This window comes from Oncorhynchus masou, chromosome 11 (genome assembly GCF_036934945.1).
Source record: "Oncorhynchus masou masou isolate Uvic2021 chromosome 11, UVic_Omas_1.1, whole genome shotgun sequence".
Taxonomy (NCBI): domain Eukaryota; kingdom Metazoa; phylum Chordata; class Actinopteri; order Salmoniformes; family Salmonidae; genus Oncorhynchus; species Oncorhynchus masou.
In genome coordinates this window covers 50,053,822-50,076,767 of record NC_088222.1, presented here as the reverse complement: position 1 = coordinate 50,076,767, position 22,946 = coordinate 50,053,822, and the positions used below count along the sequence as shown (strand labels likewise).

General features: G+C 43.2%; 1 protein-coding gene across 1 annotated transcript; it reads right to left on the bottom strand.

The window, feature by feature from the left end:
- Positions 1 to 353: 353 nt before the first annotated feature.
- Positions 354 to 21,656, bottom strand: LOC135548799 (leucine--tRNA ligase, cytoplasmic-like). Its single transcript, XM_064978729.1, has 32 exons — positions 21,545 to 21,656; positions 21,138 to 21,259; positions 20,946 to 21,033; positions 20,753 to 20,833; positions 20,527 to 20,664; positions 20,251 to 20,412; positions 15,488 to 15,600; positions 15,332 to 15,395; positions 14,682 to 14,749; positions 14,263 to 14,488; positions 14,014 to 14,101; positions 11,057 to 11,133; positions 10,880 to 10,933; positions 10,624 to 10,764; positions 10,346 to 10,423; positions 10,073 to 10,158; positions 9,800 to 9,865; positions 9,569 to 9,651; positions 8,964 to 9,102; positions 8,328 to 8,540; positions 7,328 to 7,385; positions 7,093 to 7,156; positions 6,253 to 6,436; positions 6,033 to 6,123; positions 5,799 to 5,939; positions 5,364 to 5,504; positions 3,679 to 3,789; positions 3,100 to 3,210; positions 2,579 to 2,683; positions 1,787 to 1,882; positions 1,374 to 1,506; positions 354 to 1,039 (listed from the first exon to the last, which is right to left on the bottom strand). The coding sequence occupies exons 1-32, from the start codon at positions 21,548 to 21,550 to the stop codon at positions 834 to 836; spliced, it is 3,534 nt and encodes a 1,177-aa protein (XP_064834801.1). The 5' UTR covers positions 21,551 to 21,656; the 3' UTR covers positions 354 to 833.
- Positions 21,657 to 22,946: the final 1,290 nt, after the last annotated feature.

The following is a 22,946-nucleotide window of genomic DNA, read 5'->3' as shown; positions in this document are numbered from 1 at the left end:
CGATCTAATTAGCTGTGCTCACACTGCCAGTAGATTGACTTCAGTCCATTAGATGCTTTTCCATTTCATTCATTGTTGTGTTTTCTAGGTTGGTCATGTGAGCATCCCACCCAACTGGCAACCTAGAGCAGGGTTTCCCAAACTCGTTGCACGTTGTGGTTTTTGGAATTGGATATTTGAATCAGCTGTGTAGTGCTAGGGCAAAAAACAAAAACTTGCACCTGGAGGAGTGGGGGCAGGACCAAGTTTGGGAAACCCTGACCTAGTGGACCACTGCAGAGGGAGCTCAATGTGACCATAATACGGGACATATATCCCAATATGGATGAAAATAAAGAAATGCACTACCCAAATATGTTAAAGATTTATTTATTTTCGGAAAATTCACGTCACCTTGTACAATTACTCTTTCGTCCATTCTTTAAAACATCATGACAGACACTGAATCGCTGAAACAACACAATTGCATTTCGTATACGATGGGAGGACAAGACATGAGTACATTCAATTTTTTTTTAAACCACTTGAATAGAAACAGTAAAGGCAAGACTACTTCCTGGCTGTACTCCACAGAGCTGTGTATGTCATAGCACATAGTAACATCTACAGCAGAAAAATGCTGTCTTGTCATTGTTACAGCCTCCTGCTGTTCAGTCCCACACCCCCACACAGAGAGAAGGGCCCTGTTCAAATGCTTTTTAACATGCATCCTTCCTACCTTCCTTGAGGTAATTACTGATATCTTTGAGACTAGATTAGCCCTTGTAAGACCAGTGGTTTCCTCAAGGATGGAAGCATTGTAAAAGTATTGAAACAGACCCAAGACCTGTGCTCTATTGTACCAGGTACACCAGGGTGTCTCCTATGTCTACGCTGAGGCCATTGTCTGTCATAAGGACCTTCCTGTCAGCCAGGCTGATGCTGAAGGACGACTTGTCAGAGATGGGCAGCTTGCCCTGCTCCTCCCTTCCCAGGATGGGCACCCGGCGAGGCCCCAGGACAGGGTCCTCAAAGCGCATCAGCTTCACTTTGGACAGGTCTGCAAGGGGACAGGAAGACAATGTAAATGCTTCACTTCAGTCAGGTCTACAGGACTAAAGGAATGTGTTGAACAGCAACCTAAAATAACAAAATTCTGCTAATTTTATGATCAGAAGTTACTGTACGGAAACTACTACTCATCTAATTACTACTAGACTTAAACAATTAGAACAATGTATACTCTCGGTAAAGTTTACTTTAAAAGTGAACTCAAGGAAACAGCAATAGCCCAGGGCAGGCTATTAACAAACCTTGATAAAATATGGTTCAATTACACGGTGTCAATAGGAAAGCAGTGAAGTCGCAAGGTCTTTAGGGGTTTAATAACATACCTTTAATGAATCTGTTGACTTTGGATAGTCTCCGGATGATGCTGTCTCTGCTGTCGCCCTGTCGGATGTCAATAGTGGTGGTGAAGAGACCGTTGGATGGCTGGGGGTTGAGCAGGGACACTGCCACACCGGGCTAGGGGACACAAACACACAGCTCACTGGTCTGAACTAAATGCATCATTCACGAAGTGTTCAAATCATTCTACAGACATACATATGCATGTTGTCATAAATCACATGTTTTAGTGTCACAGAATTATTTACCATGGCTGTTGAAGTGCACATTGTGGTTTAAGAAAAAATTATGAAATTTCTAAAAATAAAAAGATGTCTCAACACTATAATGATGCAACTACAATGATGCAAAAATCCGTGTGGAGGACTAATCAAGCAGAAATAGTGGTAGGATTTACTTCGGATCTGAAGACACTGAACGGTTTCCCTGGGCAACAGTCCTCCTTTATTTTGTCGTCTGCCTCTGATGCGAATACCACATCTATCTGATCAAGCTAGGGATGAAAAGAGGAGAGCGAGAGCAAGAGAGAGAATGAGAAAGATTGAGGGAGAAACGATTAGCACAGTAGCCAGTGTGACATGCAGAGTGTCTTTGAGGCATTGTGAATTCATACTGTGGTGAACAGTTGGAGTGCAAATAAAAGAGCATTGGCATTGGCCTGAAATCCTGATGCGATTGGCGCTGCAGCAAAATTACCCTGATTGCACATTCAAGGCAACTGTTCCAGTATAATTGAGACTGGCTACAGAGGGGATTACAAACTAGATCTTTGTGTGTCAATAGCCTCTAAATAAAATGGGGCTGGCTGAATCACTCTGGTCAATACAGTACTAATAAAGTACACTTCTCTAGTGGGGAATTAGCTTGGATAATGAATGAGGTGGGAAATAGGTTAGATTGATAAAACATATAGGGCTGTATGGACAGCAGTGCTCGTAAGCATATACAAAATAGCTGCATTCCACCCTCGAGGTGAGGGATAAATGAACAGGCAAACTAAAAAAGAGAAGTCAACAGGAACGAGGGATGTTCAAAAACAAAAGCTTGATTGATGTATACACTTGTTTCGGTGATGACCAGGGGGCTAAGAGTTAGAGAATGAACATCAGGTTGTGGAGTCTGTCCTCCACAACATATTCCACGAAACGTGTAGTGCTGGGAGAAAGTGAGGGAAGTGTGTTTGGTGTACCTCCAAAGAGTTAGTCAGATAAACTAGGTTCTCCAGCAGCACGGCTCGCTCGTCAAACTCCAGTTCCAGGTCCAGAACCCTGGCGCCATTCTTCTCCAGGTTTTCCTGAGGAACACAACACAGAGCAGTTAGCCTTAAAGCGCTCGTGTTCATATCCGTTTATTTGACACAGCACGGTTTTACAGTCAACACAGGCAATCATCTGGCTTGGAAGACTGTTTGTTTGATCACTTTGGCACAGCCGTACCTCTAGCAATACACCATGCTGAGCTCTGAACCACTGAGTAAGGCTAGCAAATCACTGTTGTGCTGCCCCTGTATGAATACAATTGATTTAATGAAGGAAATCTTGTCCTCAATGTGCTTAATAACTGTACAGAGAGATGTTTATTTTTATTAGTCTCCTTGTGAGAATGCAGAGCCTGGCAGAGAACCCTGTTATAGTGAGACCCCCCCACCCCACCACAGATCAGGGCCCTGGGAGAGCAGAAAAGGGCCAACCCTCCTGTCCTCAGCCTCACCTTGATCATGGCCACGAATGGCATCATTTTCTTCATGTACTTTTTGAGCTCCGGCAGGGCGCCAAGCTCCATGGCAATGACCTTGTTATCAGGCAGAGCGCCCTTGTTGCTCTGAACACACACACACAGGGAAGAACACACACACACACGAACAGGGGGGGGGGGGGGGGGTCAGAGTCTATCATCAAGGGGATTCCAGGTTGTCAGCAGAATGACATTCTCTGCCTCTGGGCAGATCACAGCTCACAGTAGGGTCTCTCCATTCTGTTGCAACTCCACCCCAAAACAACAGGAGGGAACAGCTTGAACTCACATTTTATAACTATCTATTTCTAAACAGACTTAGGATGTCTCACAAATGGCACCCTATTCCCTATATAGCGCACTACTTTTGACCAGACACCTATAGGACCCAGCCTATGAGCCCTGGTAAAAAGTAGTGCACTACATAGGAAATAGGGTGTCCTTTGGGACTCAGGTTAAAAACCTAGTTGAGTCAGGTTCATTCTTTCCCCCAGATTCTCTCGGTCTGCCTTGTATGATTCCCCATCAGGCAGATTCCTGGCTGTTGGTACTTGCCTTGTAGTGTTTTCCCAGCAGCGAGAGGGCGCTGTGCTGCCAAGAGGGGTACGTCTTGGCCACGTAGATAGTGCAGTGGGAGGGCTTGGCCGTGGGCTTCACGTCACCCTTCTGTTGAGGGGAGGGACAAAGACAGAGAGACGGAAAACGGAGAGCTCAGTCAGTCTGCTAGTACTGGTCCAGTCTTATTAAACAACAGCAGTAGCATTACTCTGGCTGCAATGCGCATCAGAGCAGGCAGTCCTGATCCAGCCTGACATCCATTATCACACCGGCCGGGTTAACATGACATGACTGAGAAAAGTCACTCTAGTTAATGCTCCCGCTCTAAAAGCTACTGTGTGAACTAGTCTCTGTGCCAAGTGGAGCCGGGCATCCGTGAACTCATGTTACATGACAGCTGTCGTCTCTTCCAGTCACCATGCTAGACACTTTGCCTTCACAGTCATCCCCCCCCCCCCCCCCCTCTTCTTAGATGAGTAGTAGAGGGTGTGTGTGAGCCACACATTAAATATGTCTAGTCCCCATGGCAGGATGCTACAGCTACTCTAATGGTCTCTGAAGTAGAGCTGTTCTCACTGATGGTCACTAAGGGCACGATTCAATCCGTGTCGCGGAAGTTCAGCTATATAGTGCGATTGAAACGTATGGATTAATTTCCGATTGAGTATACAAATTCAAGTGTTGTTAAAAAAAATAAAAAATAAAAAATAAAAAAGACAACAAATAAAATGTATGAAAGCGAGAGCTTCAAGTTGTTAATAATATTCTCCTTTGCCAAATAATTAGATATCCTATAATTCATATATAGTTTGAGCTATCTGTGCTCCCTGCTGCCTCCAGGCACTTCCTAATGGACTGTCAAAATGTAGACAAGGTTGAAAAATAAACATACATGCTAGAAGCTATGACTATATAGCGCTACGCCATACACGCACGTACCTAAAACGGAATACTACACAGAATAACCTGATGATGGAGCCTGACATTTTAACATCTGTCTAGGACTGTATCAATTTGAGTGTGAGAGCGCATTGGTCTCTGCAGTGCTGTGAGAACATTACTAAAACAATGAGATCTAACATGTCACTATTGGGGAATGGCTGCACAACTTAGTGGGATTTGCCTGTAGCCAAGGCTGGTATTGTCATGGTTTAATTAAGTGACTTGTTTTCTGGCTCAATGTGCTCTGTGAAAGGGAGAAGATTCTGCAGGACTATTGTGTCTCATTTAACAATTAGGCTATTCATCAAACATGAACCACAAAAGTGCATTTCAAAACTTAGTTCAGCTCCATAAAGCACACATTAATATTCACTCACGGTATTACTGTGGTACTGGTACAAATGTATTGTCATTGCAATAAAATGGCTAGTTCCCTGTTGGCTGTGAGCCCAGATCTCTCTGCACCTTGGCAGAACATTAATGTGACCTTGCTCTTAGTGGGGTGCCAGGTAGCTAGCTATAGGTCTTACCTTAATCTTAGTGGGGTGCCAGGTAGCTAGCTATAGGTCTTACCTTGATCTTAGTGGGGTGCCAGGTAGCTAGCTATAGGTCTTACCTTGATATTAGTGGGGTGCCAGGTAGCTAGCTATAGGTCTTACCTTGATCTTAGTGGGGTGCCAGGTAGCTAGCTATAGGTCTTACCTTGCTCTTGGGGGGTGCCAGGTAGCTATAGGTCTTACCTTGCTCTTGGGGGGTGCCAGGTAGGCCTTGAGACGTATTCTTAGGTCATGTGCTGTCTCCATGACGTACTGAGAAGAGCGCATCAGCACCTCGTCTACTGGACCTGCCACTGGCCACAATGCTTTCATCAGAGAGCCAGTCTGGGGAGAGAGGAGGGGGTATTATGGCAATATTTATGACCAACCTTTTTTGGGGGAGGGGGGTTGCGGTTCCAACTTCAGTAGGGAAAGCTGATCCTACATCCTTTTTTAAAGCCAAACGTAACTGGACTGCGAATGGGGAAATTGTATAGAAAATAGTTAGTGCGGACACGCGTAACCTATTAAAAATGTGTTGTTATTCAGAAACAAAGTATAGCCTTTCATCCCAACAAGGTTCTGATATGGATATATGGCCTTTAGAGGTTGTCATATTGTGAGCCCCGTCCCCCTTACCTTGCCCATGAGACCCCAGGTGTGTTCACAGAGGTGTGGGCAGATGGGGGCCAGCAGCAGGGTCTGCTTCTCAATGAACTGGAACACCAGGTCCCGGTGCATCCCCTCGATGGCCAGCTCCCTGTACTTATCCTTGGCTGCCTGCAAGGACACACACACACAGTTTAGGGTCTCATCACTGGTGATTGGGAATACTGCACACAGCCCAAACACTGACAGATGTCAGCTTATTACCTGGAACTCAAAGAAGCCGCTCTTCAACGCCTCCTTGTACATCATCCTCTGATAGTGCTGCTCGGTCTTCATGATGCCTGCATTCATGTCACTGAACAGGGGGAAATAAGTCAACAAGTCTTAGAACTATGCTAAGGTCAGACATTTATCCTCGCTAGAGATCAATTAGTTGGAGTTTGGATGACGAATCCACACAAATTTGTGTCTCATTGGACTGTACCTGCCGAACACGCGGTCATTGAAGGTGTCGGCTGGCCCGGTCCTCAGGTTGTTCTGATTGGCTATCATCTCCTTGACCCACTCCACCCAGGTGTAGAGGCGCAGGATGCCAGCATCGGCCATGGCCTCCACAAAGTTAGCGTCTTCCACTGTGTCTCCCGCGTCCGCCAGGGCCATACGCATCCCTGGGCAAAGGCACACACAACATGGTAACACTGTTTAACAATCAGGGCACACACACAACACTCAGGGCGCACACACACACACACACAACACAGTAAGACTGTGTGCGTTCCCTGAGTGTTAAACACAAACACACTATTACAGCGGCACTGCTAGAAACATGCACTTTGACACGAAAAAAGCAGAGTCCGATCAATTTGTTAAATGATGCATAATAACAATCAGAGCTTCAAAACAATTCCCCTCCATCCTCTCCTGTCTACTACAAAAGTACGTGAAGAGCGCAGTGTATTTAGGCAGTCCAACTTCTACATAAATAACCAGAACGAAGCACTCAGCACAGGCATGGCATCATCTCAAAATGATTAATCTCCCATCACCACTCTGGGACAGATGGCATTGATTTCTATTCTCCAAGTAGGAAGAGGAGATCAAAAGGAAGGCAGGAGAAGCTATCCCACTGCTCTGCTCCCCCTTCCTCTTCTGTTCCTCAAATAAAGCTAGCCACCCTCCCATCAGAGGAGAAACAGAAGGAAACATTGAGAAGTAAAGAATAACTAATTGTTTATGCTAACGACTTCCGGAAATAAATGACTGCTCCTCTCATCAAGCTTCCTAGCAATGAGGAAGCATTGTGGTAAGAGGCTGGAATGCTTACCGTCAGCAGAGAACTTGGCGATGGCTTCACTCAGAGTGAGGAAATTGCCCGTGGATTTAGACATCTGATGAATACAAACACAGATCGTTAGGAGGATCACACAAACACACGCTTTTTGTGTAAGACACTGACGTCTTAAGACAAACACACCGCTCCCATCATGCCAGAGCAGGAGACAGAAAAAGGATAGTTCATTGCAGTTAACAAAATCAATTTGAGAAGGAAATAAACGCACCTTTTCAGAGTTCAATAACAGGTGACCATTGGCTCGGACTGCCTGCGGCCATTTTCCGCTGTGTACACAAAGATAATCTCCTTGAAAATCATGGGGCTCTATGGAGGGATTGTCTTACATTCCATACAATCGGCAAGGCGTCAAACCCATAACTGATTAGACCCTGCAGTGAATTGCCATTAGGCTTAAAGCTGGGCGATATGGGCAAGAATCCATATCATAATAAATGTACTGATTTATCACGATAACGTTAAGTTTATAACAATGTGCACCAGTTACTTTTTTTAATATTACCCTTAAAACTACTTTTTTGGGTCTCCCGGGTGGCGCAGTGGTTAAGGGAGCTGTACTGCAGCGCCAGCTGTGCCATCAGAGACTCTGGGTTCGCGCCCAGGCTCTGTCGTAACCGGCCGCGAATGGTCAGGTCCGTGGGGCGACGCACAATTGGCCCAGCGTCGTCCGGGTTATGGAGGGCTTGGCCGGTAGGGATGTCCTTGTCTCATCACGCACCTGTGGCGGGCCGGGCGCAGTGCGCGCTAACCAAGGTTGCCAGGTGCATAGTGTTTCCTCCGACACATTGGTGCGGCCGGCTTCCGGGTTGGATGCGTTCTGTGTTAAGAAGCAGTGCGGCTTGGTTGGGTTGTGTATCGGAGGACGCATGACTTTCAACCTTCGTCTCTCCCGAGCCCGTACGGGAGTTGTAGCGATGAGACAAGATAGTAGCTACTAAAACAATTGATACCACGAAATGGGGGAGAAAAAGGGGTATAAATTCAACAAAAACAAAACAACTTTTTTGAATGGTTGTGGCTACCATTGTCTCGTTTCATTTCAAAGTTCAAATTGCTCAACGTAAGGCTACGTTATTCTAGCAAAGCATGTAAACGTTTAAATCTAAACTATTATATTAATTAGGAGGAATACCGGACTTGTATCCCTGCAGCAGCCCTAGAACCAGAGAGAGGCAGGCAGGCAGAGACAGGAAGGTGGTACGTCTCACCTGTCATTGGGCCACATGGCCACGTGGTTGTACAGGTAGTAGGATAGGTGGTTGGGCACCAGGTCCTTCCCAGACACACGGGCATCCACGGGGTACCAGTACTCAAACTCCCTCCTCAGCCTCTGCAAGTGCTCCTTGGGGATGTCCGTCTTGGGGAAGGGAGAGCTCTTGAAGAAGATGAAGTCCCACACCTCCCTGGTCATCTGCTCTGGCCTTACACAGAGACAGAGAGCGAGAGAGCAAGAGAGCAAGAGAGCAAGAGAGCGAGAGAGCAAGAGAGCAAGAGAGCGAGAGAGCAAGAGAGCAAGAGAGCGAGAGGGCGAGAGGGCGAGAGGGCGAGAGCAGGCACAGACTCAGATTATGTAGTGGCTCCAATAGTACTGTATCCATAACCAAATAGGGATTTAAAAATCTGGCGCAGCGCATTTATCCTCTTCCTCAAAAAGGAATACATGTGCAAAACAGTACATGATGTACATACAGTACATATACATCGCCAACTACTAAAATACAAACTTTCTCCATTGCAATATGTTTAAAAGGACATCTGAACATGCTGCAATATCTTCCATCTGCATCTACAGATACCTATCGCCGCTAAATAAGACAACCGCGTGAGAGTCGAGTGGCGCATACTTGATCCCTAGAGGAGAGGGTCCCTGTCCGTTGAGCACTCCCCCCTGGAGGAAGTGAGCCACGGTGTAGTAGGCCATGTAAATGGTGGAGTCAGATAGGGACTCGATCAGCCACTGCTGGTCCCATGGCAACCTTGTACCTATGGCAACAAGCACACCGTACAAAAAACAACAACAATCAAACACTTAATGTGAACGGTAAGGGATATGATTATCATATCATTACGATGGCTCTTAGCATGCTGGGTCCACCAATGAAATGGATAACTGATCATTTAGCATGTGAAACGTGTCCTTCCTGCAGTATGGCACATGACTTACTAAAAAATGCTTCCTTATTGTGGGTTTTTTGTCTCCATCTTAAGTCCTTGCAAATTCCAAAAAGGCTCTGAACGGTTACTGATGGTCTCAAAAGATGCTCTGGACGTGAGAGGTCCCAGAATGTTTTCTGACAATGTGACTCTATGGGGTCTAGTTATAGACTGTAATTTATAGCTATAACTAGTGCCAGAGTTGTAAGGTCACATGGTCAGTAAAACCTCCTGGTTTTGCACAGAATCCGCTGTGTTGTGACAAACTAACTCCAACTCCCGTCACCCTCCTCACCCAGTCCGTAGGTACGAGAGCAGGCGTGCTCCTGGAGCCAGTCCAGAGTGGCCTCAAAGTTCTTCCTTGTCTCGTCACAGAACCTAAAGAGTCAAACGTATACAGAAAGCACAGTTTGACCAACAAAATCGTCAACACTGACACATTGCTTTGACAAGTAGCTTGTTAGCAGTGGTATAGTCACTGGAGGGAGCTGGGGCAGTTGAGCGACAGAACAGCGGAATGACTCACGTCTCCAGTGGCTTCAGGCATTCCATGGCCTGCTGTTTCCACTCTTTGTCTCCATAATCCAGATACCTGTTAGACGGACAGCACATACTTTAGGAATTCAGCTCAGAAATGTTCAGTTTACAGTTTCCTTAATAATTACCCTTAGATACTTGTCTATGCTGTCAGGTAGCCTTGGATCCACACTGAACATCGCACCGTTTCACCACTGCTATCAGTGAATAAACAGGAAAAACTACCATACATCAGGGAGTATTTTCAGGCTCCCATACTCACCACTGGTCGCATAGTGCCACCACACACTCGTCTGAAGAGCGTGACATCACCTGCTTCTCTGGCTCCATGTAGATCAAAGCTTGGCCCTGGCAACATTGGTAGAGATCCCAGTTAGAAAACAGAGAAACATAAAGAACCGTATCAAACACATCATACAGGTCAGAGAAAGAACCAACAGTAGCATACAGCACCACATTGTAAACATAGTTGCAGAAAATAAACAGAAACGCAATAAATAGATTGGTATCAAATAATTGATTTCAACCAGGGTACCTTCTCCACCATCATCTTCTGGATGGGTTTCTTGACATCCTGCACCTTTTGGCCCTTGTAGCCTTCAACCAGCATGATCTGAGAAAAGAAGACCATTCATTAGAAAATCAGAGAACATGTGGATGTTGATTTTTCATATACCATTGTATGTTGTTGAATACCTCTGATGCACATCTATAGCCCCCAGTATCCTGAACTGTTCTATGGTGGATAAATAAAGCTGCATTCTATTATACATATGCATAGTCAAGATGTTCTGTGTAGCCATTAGGACTCACCCCTTCATAGAAGCCCTTGAGGTAAACCTTCTCCTTGGCCTCTGCCAGCTTCTCACGGTCATTCTGGCTCTGGATCTTCAACTCGTCACACACCAGAGGAGCAGACAGGTTCCCATAGCCAGGGATCTCAATGATGGGCACCTGGAGGAGTAGGGCAGCAGTGAATATTAGGCACACACTGCACTGTCTGATCATTTATGGACCGGATAAAGGACGTGAGAGGCAAGGCGAGGGTGTCAGTGTGACTTAAGCTTACCGGCTCAAAGGGTAGGACCATCTTGTCTTCGATACCATATTTCTCTCTCAGGGCCTATAAGAGGAATCCAAGTGATCTCCAATTACATCAATAACCAAAACACATTTTGCAATGCATAGGTTAACTAAAATAGACCAGTAGCCACAAACGGGCACAGTTTTGTACAGTTAGTGTCACCTGTTTCTTTTTGATATCCCTGAGGGCAGCGATGTCATCAGGTGCGTCGGACGGTACACTGGTGACAATTCCAGTGCCTGGGGGGTGGGGGGCCAAAACAAGTGGACCAGAGTCACATGACAAACAAAACCAACATCTACAAACCACAAGACATGCCCCTGCTGTGTCCTCTGAGGTAGTCATTGCCTTTTCTATCAAACACAGGATGATGCGCATTAGAGCGAACAAAGCCATAGATATCTGCTTTCTGATATTTCAATTCAGCCACACCCTTTTGATGCAGATGTAAACGCCTGGAGCAAAGCGGACCAAAACTATTAATTGTAATGACTCATAGTGCAGCATCCCCTCAGGTGTACATCAGTAAGTCACAACTTGTCTGTCGGCCCTGCATTCAAGACCAAAATTGGTTAAAGAAATGTTTGATAAACAAAAAAGTAGACCAGTTTAAAAAGGACAAAAAATGTCACCGCTGTGCCATATAGCGATGAACTGATACATAAAACGACACCGGATTCAAAATTTAGCATTTTTCAATTTACCAAAATTGTAGTAACGTTTTGGTACTGTCCATATGTAGATTTTTTTGGGGTCGCAGGTTCAGGAATGGCTGAAAAATTGCAACATTACCCGGAACCAGCGCTGCAAATAGCACTGTTGGTTGACTTTAAAAGTCCTAGTCAATCGATCAATAATATAATACTCTTAGTAAAAAAATATATTTACAATCTGTAGAAACAATAATAGAAAGGTTCAGAACTTGTGTGAAACATCACAGCAGAGTAAAAAATAAAATATCTAAAAATAAAATATGGATGGTGTTCAGAGATTGATGGGAGGGGGTTGAGGGGAGCTGAATAATGGGACTAAAAACAAAAGATACCTATTGTAAAATATACTGTGTCCGTAAAATGCATATTACTGTGAAGTCGGGAAATATTCAGACCCCTTGACTTCTTCAACATTTGGTTACGTTACAGCCTTATTCTAAAATGGATCAACAAAAAAAGTTCCCTCAATCTACACACAATACCCATAATTACAACTAGATAAAAAGGTTGAGAATGTTTTTGCAAATGTATTAAAAAAATAAAACATTAACACAAGTATTCAGACTCTTTGCTCAGAGACTAAATTGAGCTCAGGTGCATGTTGTTTCCATTGATCATCCTTGAGATGTTTCCACAACTTGGAGTCCACCTGTGGTAAATTCAATTGATTGGTCAAGATTTGGGAAGGTACACACCTGTCTATACAAGTTCCCACAGTTGACAGTGCATGTCAGCGCAAAAACGAAGCAATGAGGTCGAAGGATTTGTCAGTAGAGCTCCGAGACAGCATTGAGTCGAGACACAGATCTGCAGCATTGAAGGTCCCCCAAGAATACAGTGGCTTCCATCATTCTTAAATGGAAGAAGTTTAGAACCTCCAAGACTCTTCCTAGAGCTGGCCGCCCGTCCAAACGGAGCAATTAGGGGAGAAGGGCCTTGGTCACGGAAGCCACTCCTCAGTAAAACGCACATGACAGCCTGCTTGGAGTTTGCCAAAAGGAGCCGAAAGTGCTCTCAGGACAGAGAAACAAGATTCTCTGGTCTGATGAAACCAAGATTGAACTCTTTGGCCTGAAAGTCAAGCGTCACGTATGGAGGAAACCTGGCACCATCCCTACAGTGAAGAATGGTGGTGGCAGCATCATGCTATGGGGATGTATTTCAGCAGCAGGGACTGGGATACTAGTCAGGATCGAAGGAAAGATGAACAGAGCAAAGTACAGAGAAATCCTTGATGAAAACCTGCTCCAGAGCGCTCAGGACCTCAGACTTGAGCAAAGGTTCACCTTCCAAACGGACAACAACCCAAAGCACACTTCCAAAACAACACCAGATTGGCTTCAGGACTCTCTCAATGTCCTTGAGTGGCCTTGCCAGAGTCTGGACTTGAACCTCATATCCAGCGATCTGAAAATAGCTGTCCAGCGACGCTCCCCATCCAACTTGACAGAGCTTGAGAGGACCTGCAGTGTGTGCCAAGCTTGTACCGTCATACCCAAGAAGACTCACTGCCAAAGGTGCAAACTACATGCACTCCAGGACACCTTCAGCACCCGATGTCACAGGAAGGCCAAAAAGATCATCAAGGGCAATAATCACCTGAGCCACTGCCTGTTCACACCACTACCACCTAGAAGGTGAGGTCAGTAGAGGTGCATCAAAGCTGGGACGGAGAGACTGAAAAACAGCTTATATCTATCTCAAGACCATCAGAATTAAATAGCCATCACTAGCACAGTCTCTGCTGCCCACATACATAGACTTGAAATCACTGGCCACTTTAATAAAATGGAACACTAGTCATTTTAATAATGTTTACATATCTTGCATTACTCATCTCATATGTATATACTGTATTCTATACTATCTACTGTATCTTAGTCTATGCCTCTCTGACATTGCTCATCCATATATATATTCTTAATTCCATTATTCTAAATTCCATTTACTTAGATTTGTGTGTATGTTGTGAAATTGTTAGATATTACTCAAATGTGGAAAAGATCATGGGGTCTGAATACTTCCTGAATGCACATAGAAGCGTAAGTGTTGTTCTCCATTAGTTTACTTCAATTAAGGGAGGGGTGGTGGTGTTGGGGGAATATAATAAAGACACATAAAAAAATATTTATCAATAAAATATGGGGGATTGGAAATGATGCAAGCAATTACATTGATGGAAGCCATAATCTATCTGTAATATTAAAGCTGATCTACCCCCTAATAAAAAGTAATCTTTGTTGTCCATTTCAGCAATGTTCACTGTGCTCTACAATGACATGTCTCCTTCACTTTAGCTCTTCAAAAGGAGGAATGCCTCAAGCCGTCTCAATGTGCTCTAGCAGACAGGATGGATGCAGTTAAAAAAGCTGTATTTGGAGCATTCTCAAGACTTTATTCCAATACCTTTGTCCTCCTTGATGGTAAGCATGGGCAGGGCATAGATGGTCCGGTAAGACGACAGCGGGGCATTAAGAGCACATCCAAGAATATCCTACAGAGAAGGTAAAAAGACATTTACCACTATGTGAGTGTGTGTGGTCAAACTCATAAGGTGCGTGTGTGTCAGAGGGAACTCAGGCTATTTAACGTACATAATTGGGTAAATGTGTGTGCAGACACTTAAACATAAGAATGTCATTTAAATGGGCACACCTTTCCCAGAACATCCATGATCACTGTAACCTTGCCATTCTCCTTGGTGAAGCCTTGGTAAGACATGTTCCTAGCTGACCTCCTCGTGCTAATGAACACGTCTCCACAGGCCATCTCAAAGGCTATGTACTTGATGTCAGGATGGACCCAGCAGTTAGTCTGGCCAAACATGGTCTCTGGTCTGAGAGTAGCTGCCACCAAGAAGATGTTCTTTCCTTTAAGGCCACTGAGGGTAACAGTTTTCAGAAGAGTATTTGCAGAAGGTGGATGGAAGTCTTTCTCCAACCAGCAACAAATGTTACCTGCTATCAGGCAAAACTGCTAGGTCTAAAACGTGACAAAGTTGATTGTATATCATATCAATGACAATGTAGGTCATGCTAAAAAAAACACTATGTCTAGTCTGCTACATGCAGTACCTTAGTTTTGCAGGGTAGGGCTCTACAACCTTCATCTTGATGAGGGTATACTCCTGTGGTCCAACTCCCTAGAATGTAAAAACGTGATTAAAGAGCTGCAGCTACACAACAGAGGGACAAAACCTCATTGAGATTATGTTCCTGCCATCCATCTATACCATGCAGTGTCAGAGGAAGGCCCTAAAAATGGTCAAACTCCAGTGACCCAAGTCATAACCTGTTCCCTCTGCTACAGCAAGTCTAGAACCAACATGACCCTGAAAATCTTCTACCCCCTAAACATAGGTCTACTAAATAGTTGAATAAATAATTAACCAAATAGCTACCTGGACTATCTGCACTGACACTTTTTCCACTAACTTTGACTCATCAGATACACTGCTGCTACTGTTTATTATCTGTCACTTTATTCCAAGTTATATGTACTTATCTAAATCAATTACTTCATACTCCTGCATATCGACTCGGTACTGGTACCCTGTGTATATAGCCAAGTTATCACTACTCATTGCACATTTATTATTATTATTTCTCCATTTTCTTTCTCTCGGCATTGTTGGAAAGGGCCCGTAAGTAAGCATTTCATTGTTACCCGTTTTTTCCAAAGCATGTGATGAATAAAAGTTAATGTAGTGGCAAGAAAATCTCACCTCTCCAGTCTGCCTGTCATGGTCCATACATGGCTGTCCATCTTTTGGAGAGTAGATGGTATACCTGCAAAAAGTTAGAATGTAAATCAATGTAATAATGCAACAAGGTTTACACATCGCAAGGTTATAATAAACCTTTCCAAGTTCTAAACATACCTTTTACCAAACTTGATTTTCTTCCTCTCTTTCAGGGTGATGAACTGCCACCTCACGAAGGAGTCGTAGAACGGGTTGACATCGGTTGTGATGAAGGAGCGTCGCCAGTCCACCTGTGATATAATTATGCTTAAGAACCTGGACAGCCCCTGAAATACTTTCAAAGTTAAGTAATGGTTGTGGACAGCACCTGAAATACTTTCAAAGTTAAGTAATGGTTGTTGATCTGTACATTTAGGTCTGAATCTTAACTTGAGAACCACACATTTAACTTTCATATAGTCATACATGGATGTCATTGCGACAGTACTGTTTTTAAATGGTTAACTTTGCATAGGCTTACATTTAAGTCATGTTTAAAAAGAATCTGAGCATTAGAATAGGCTTACACTGATTCAGAAAAGGTTGGTGACCACTGTTCTAGTTTTCCCTGTTAGCACTATGAACGTTTCCCTTAACTGCGGCAATTGTGATCTAATCAACGCAGTATTACCCACTTTCAATGCAACATACCAAAATGAACAATGCAAGAGATTTTGTTGTAGGCAGAAAGCATCGAAGTAGGATTCTATTGCATTGACACGCACGACTCAGCCCGGACTCGACACAGACCGGTGTGGCATAAACAATCAGAGATGCAGTAGGCCTAGATGCAAATAGACCATTGTCAGATATGGATCTGTGCCGTTTATTTTGAACTAGACTGTGTTGACAGCATTAGCGGTCGTGAGTAGATACGCTTTTTGTGATATCAAAGCGAGAACTGCATGTAGTCCGTGTGCACATTTTGTACATATTCTATCCAGTTGAGGTATTAGCCCAGTTATAGATCATTTGTAGTCAGCAATAGGGGAGTGATTGCGTCCTTCAAGAGCATAAAATGTGTGCATGCATTTTATTCTTGTATCCCCTTTTTCCTCCCCAATTTCGTGGTATCCAATTGTCCCATCAATGCAGCTCCCGCACTGACTCGGGAGAGGCGAAGGTCAAGTGCCATGCATCCTCTGAAACACGACCCCACCAAGCCGCACTGCCTCTTCACACAATGCTCACTTAACCTGGAAGCCAGCCACACCAATGTGTCGGAGGAAACACCTGGTGACCGTGTCAAGAGTGCATGCGCTTGGCCCGCCAGTGGAGACGGTAGAGCGCGATGGGACAAGGACATCCCGGCCGGTCAAACCCTTCACTAACCCGGACGACACTGCGCCAATTTTGCGTCGCCTCATGTATCTCCCGTTCGTGGCCGGCTGCAACACTGCCCGGTGTCAAACCAGGATCTGTAAGTGACTTAGACTGCTGCACCACTCGGGAGGCCGAAATGTGTACATTTCTAAACATCTTTGAAAAGCGAGTCAGGTAAAGAGCTGTTTCTTTTGTCTTAAAGGGGCAGTGTTGTATTTTGAGACTGGCTACTTAGCTTATTGAAGCCTATAGGCAGAGTGTAGCATAATTTGAGATTCTGATAATGGTATGGGAATAATTATCTATTTTATTTTGAAAGTGGTTTCTTGCATCAAACAACATTTTCAGTCACCTTGTCTGATAAACAGGGTAATATCAGTAGGCTGAATGAGAACAGCTATTTCCATGTTAAAGCTGTTATGGGATGCATTTTCTCCATTGTTCTTGACGGTAGGGCACTCTGGTAGGCCTACATTATGATCAAATAGCACAGTAGCCAACTTGACCACTGTTAAAACTAACTTAAAGCAGGTACAGTCTCAGTGTTCACAGTAAACGTGTGAGCTGGACGCGGCATAGAATTTCCACAGTTAAGTTAATGCCCAGGAGACGTGAAATTTGCTTAGTTATAAAATTAAGGGAACATTGGTCACGATCTGGTTACCTATAACTTCAAACAGTTATGATTATACATATTTATTAACTTATTTCAGGATATATCTTCTAAACTACCCACAATGTACTCTCATCATATGGAGAATCTACTCTGCGTTAGCTAACTTGAGCTGTCTAACGTTAACCATTAGCCATGCAGACAGAGTATTGGTAGTGGTGAGCTACAATTCACCAATCACAATTTGACTTAAACAGCCAGATTCCCCACATGTGGGGGACGAATGATCCTGCTCTGCTTTTCTAGTCTGGGTTGCTCTGACTTCTCCTGTACCAGCAACAGGCTTGCCTCTGGCAAATCATTCCTGCCTGATTGAACTGTTTAGTACCTTGTCTGGACTTCTTTTTCATCTCCCAATTTGTTTGGTCAATTTTTCAACCCGTTCTTACTATGTATTATTGCCCCTGGAATCTATCTACTTGGATTTACCACACTATATCACTATAGGATTAGTTGACTCTCCCTCGACCAGTGAAGCAGTCTCTTGCTCTGAAGCACCTCGCTCCTAACTCAGCAGTCAATCGGTAAGTCTCTGCTTTATATCGGCTGGCTTTTGTGTGTTCTGTGGGATCCTGCCTCTGCTCGACTAGTTGGTCTTGATTTCTGGCTTATTACGTAGCTATATCGACCATGGTGGTTGGCTAGCTAGCGAACAGGCAAAAAATATTTAACTTTAACTGGCTGGCTAAGGCAACTGTATATAACATTACTTGATAACTGGTTAGATGGCGTTATGCATTTCCCAAACTTTGGTTTACTTTATTGCATCTGTAAGCTAGGTGTTGATAGCAACTGGCTGACTCAACTGGCTGGTAGTGCTAACGTTAGCAGGCAAGTTGGCTCACAACCTTGCAAGCTGATTTGTAACAAATTCATAAAGTATTTGCTTGTAAGTTGCCTGAACATTTTATTGAAACCAGTAGTAATCAGTGCAAACGATTGTTTAATTTGAAGTTACACATTTTAAGTTATTATGTTAAGAGTTCACAGTATAGGGAATAGGCTGGCTTGCAAGGCAGTCCATATTACCCACTCCACGGAAACTTTTTTCGGCATTCTGATCGGTTTTATGTAATTACTTGAAAAATACTTGAATTCAGTCTTAAATGCATATACTAATACAAATCCATATGTTACGATTTTGCTCCCTCACCTTTAACATCAGGATTCATGGTACTGCATACAAGAATCAAGCTCAGTTTACTGGTGTCTTGTCATTAAATCAAATATTATTGGTCACATACACATGATTTTCAGATGTTATTGCGGGTGTGGCGAAATGCTTGTGCTTCTAGCTCTGACAGTGCAGGAATATCTAACAAATTACTCAACATATACTCAAATCTGACTAACATAGTCCACAATACAGTATATACATATGAGATGAGTAATGCCAGATATGTAAACATTAGTGTTCCATTCCTTAAAGTGGCCAGAGATTAAGTCTATGCCTATAGGCAACATCCTCTAATGTGCTAATGATGGCTGTTTAACAGTCTGACGGCCTTGAGATAGAAGCTGTTTTTCAGTCTCTGGGTCCCATCTTTGATGCACCTGTACTGACCTGGCCTTCTGGGTGATAGCGGGATGAACAGGAAGTGGCTCGGGTGTTTGATGTCCTTGATGATCTTTTTGGCCTTCCTGTGACATTGGGTGCTGAAAGTGTCCTGGAGGGCGGGTAGTTTGCCCCCGGTAATATGTTAGGCAGACCACACCACCCTCTGGAGAGCCTTGCGGTTGCCTGTCCGGAAGCAAGACGCCGGTCTCCGTGACATGGCTGGTTTTCCTTTTGTAGTCCATGATTGTCTGTAGTCCCTGCCACATACGTCTCGTGTCTGAGCCGTTGAATTGCAACTCCACTTTGTCTCGATACTGACGTTTAGCTTGTTTGATTGCCTGGCGGAGTGAATAACTACACTGGTAATATGGCAGAATATAAACAGTCACCTTGCCATGGTTAAATGCGGTGGTTCGCGAATGCTAACATCTATCCATGGTTAGGTTGGGGTAGGTTTTAATAGTCAGTGGGTACTACATCTCCTATATACTGCCTTATAAACTCAGTCACCGTATCCGTGTATGCATCTAGATTATACTCGCAACCTACCTTACGTGATCAAAATAATCCTGAAGCATGGATTCCGATTGGTCAGACAAGCGTTGAATAGTTCGAAGCACTGTTTGAGTTTTTGCATATAGGACGGGAGGAGCAAGATGGCGTCGTGGTCAGATTTTCCCAAAAGGAGGATGGGTGAGGGCCTTCTTAGCATTCCGGAAGTTTGAAAAGCAAAGGTAGAGTCTAAGCAGCGCGAGTAGTACAGTCGATATGTTGATAGAACTTCGGCAGCCTAGTCCTCAGATTTGCTTTATTAAAATCCCCAGCTATAATAAATGCATCCTCAGGATATGTGGTTTCCAGTTTACATAAAGTCAGTCCAGTGAAGTTCCTTAAGGGCCGTCGAGGTATTGGCTTGAGGTGGGATGTAAACGGCCGTGGCAATGACAGAGAACTCTCTTGGGAGATAATAAGGTGGATATTTAATTGATGTATTCTACGTCGAGTGAACAGAAGGACTTGAGATCCTGTATGTTCCTAAAATTACACCATGAGTTGTTAATCATGAAATACACCCCTCCGTATCCCAGAGAGATATTTATTCCTTTCTGCGCTATGTATTGAGAATAGTGCTGGCTTCACCGACAGAGTATCCCGAGAGAGCCATGTTTCCATTTAACAAAGTACGTTACAGGCCCGATGGCTCTCTGGAAAGAAATCCTTGCTCTAAGCTCATCAACTTTGTTATCCAAAGACTGAACATTAGCAAGTAATATACTCTGAAGCAGTTGGAGGTGTGTGCGCCTCCTAAGTCGAACCAGCAGGCAGCCTCGAGACATTATCACTCACCTTCACACCCATCATCTTCAGATCTTTCACGGTCATGGGTGGGAAGTACTCCAACCAGTGCGCTGCGTTTGCAAACGGCACTATCTCCATGTCACTCAACCCCAGAGACTTCATTATGTCCCACTGGAATTTTGACCCTCCAGCCTTTGCCACTGCTTTGCTCTGATGATCACACAAGAGATCACAATGAGATTACATGGTGTATGAATGGGAACAATTTCCCCCAAGAATATGAGTAGCGCAGAGGATCAATTGAAATTTTCATCTAAAGTTCACCTTTTTGCCCTTAGCTTTGTCCTTGATGATGAACTCATCTGCAAACTTGGGCTTCTCTTCTTCCTCCTCCTCCACTTCAGGAAACTGTGGTGGGTTGCCGTAAACCTCCATCTCTCTCTTCAACTTGTCTGCACAGGCCTGTGGATTAAAATACATTTTAATGTCTAACTTCCAACCATGACCATGTATAATGTACACAGCAAACAAGGGATTAAAATTAACTCACTTTGATTGGCATTCCTGTACAATGCAACCCAAATGGAAATAGGCATTGCTTCCCTTTCAAGCGTTGGAAACCAACAGCAAACTACAAAGAAAAAGACAGATATGTCAGCAAATTGTAAAATGAATCTTTCACTTAGGATATTTAACTTAAGACCTATAGTGCTAAATGTAAGTCAAATCTATATAAATCTTACCTCGCACTTCGAAAGGCAGAAAGTATGACCAAGATGCAGCCTTCCATTCATGTAAGGGTAGGGGAAGGTGACAAAGTATTTGTTTTTGCTACAAAGGAGAGGGTGGTCCATTAGAAATTGGTTGGGAAAAGTAGACAAGAAAACTAAAATAGAGCGTAGATGATCATAAAATAACAGTCCCAGTAGACTTACTTGGTGCTTTCCCCAATAGTGGTGGGTGCATCACAATCAAACGTTCTTTCCTTCTCCCATTTCTGCTGCATGTCCTCCTCTATCTTTCTGAGGAAGTCCAACTTAGCTGTTCCCTTCCGCTCCTAAAATTAATGTAATGTATAATTTAAATGTAGATTTGTTATTATTATTAAATATAAAATAGGCGTCTTAACTAGATAGCCAGACGTAGGTCTCTTCCCGGTGTCTAGTTTCGTCTTTTCTAAGTAACGTGTTAGCTGCTAGCTAGCAAGCTAGTTTAAGTTAGCTAATGCTAATGCAGCTAAGTGCTAGCTAACAAAGTAGTTGGCTAGTTATGCATAACATGACTAGCATTAAACCTGAAAAGCATCATACATGCACAAGTGGAGTAAGTAGCCACGACGTACCGTCATTTTGATATAGAAATATACAAAAAATGGTAAAAACTGATAATCTGTCAAGAAAACCCACGCCAACAGCTTCGGCACTTGGCTGATGACATTTACACGACAGCAAGGGAGAGCCTATGCAGACTTCTGGGAAATGTAGTATAAGCGAGTGGCTCTTTTACAGCATATGGACACAGACTACTTTCTCTGGAGTACAAAAACACAATAAGAATATTTCACATATATCAACGCATATAAATGCATATAAACTATAAACTGATATGTAGTTTATATGCGTTGATATATGTGTGAAATATTCTTATTGTGTTTTTGTACTCCAGAGAAAGTAGTCTGTGTCCATATGCTGTAAAAGAGCCACTCGCTTATACTACATTTCCCAGAAGTCTGCACAGGCTGTCCCTTGCTGTCTTGTAGATGTCATCAGCCAAGTGCCGAAGCTGTTGGCGTGGGTTTTCTTGACAGTATGTGTATATATGTTTTTTTTAAACAGGGTGAAATTATTTTGATACGATTTTAGGCAAGGTCTTATTTTCCTACCAACTGAGTGAAGAGTCAACCCTGGCCTGGCTCCAGTATTACTGAAACTTTGAAATGTAATTTTTAAATAAATTTGCAAAACCTAGAGCGAAATCCTACAAAAGTGTTTTTTTTTTTATTTATTTTTTATTGACAACAAATCAATACAAAGAGAACATGAGGGAACACAAGTATATATAGATTATATACAATGGACAATTGAGCTAGAGGGTACAATATCACATTACACAAAGACCTTAAGGGACATACATACACTTATAATTCTAACAGCTTTTTTATTAGTAGAGTATTTAATTGTCTTAAAATACAGTTCAATTTATTTTTGTAGGGTAAGAAAATGTGTTTTTTTTCTGTTAGTAAATGTACATTTGTGAATATGAAATTTGGCCAAAAGAATAATGAAATTAATTACATAAAAATGTTTCAGCTTATTCCTATCGTAGGTAAAGAATCCAAGCAGTACATCTCCCCATAATAGTGTAAGACCTTCATAAAAGTGTTCAATTATAAATCTACTGATGTCTTGCCACAGTTTTCTTACATGAATACAATGCCAAAAAATATGCAACACTGTTTATGGGTGGTCATTACAAAAGTGGTTGGCAGGATAATATTTATGAATCATTTTAAAGGAAACTTCTTTAATTTTGTTAACAAGTAGGTATGTGTGTGGCAACATCCAAACTTTTTTCCAACAGATATTATCAATACATCCATTCCAATAAGGCATGACATAAGGTATAGATAGATACAACATCCTGCTGAAACAAGGTTCGTATCGCTCTGTTGTTGAATGGACCAAAAGAGAAACAAATATTTCCTACTACAAAAGTTGAATGATGGTTACCCCTTGGTTTAGTCG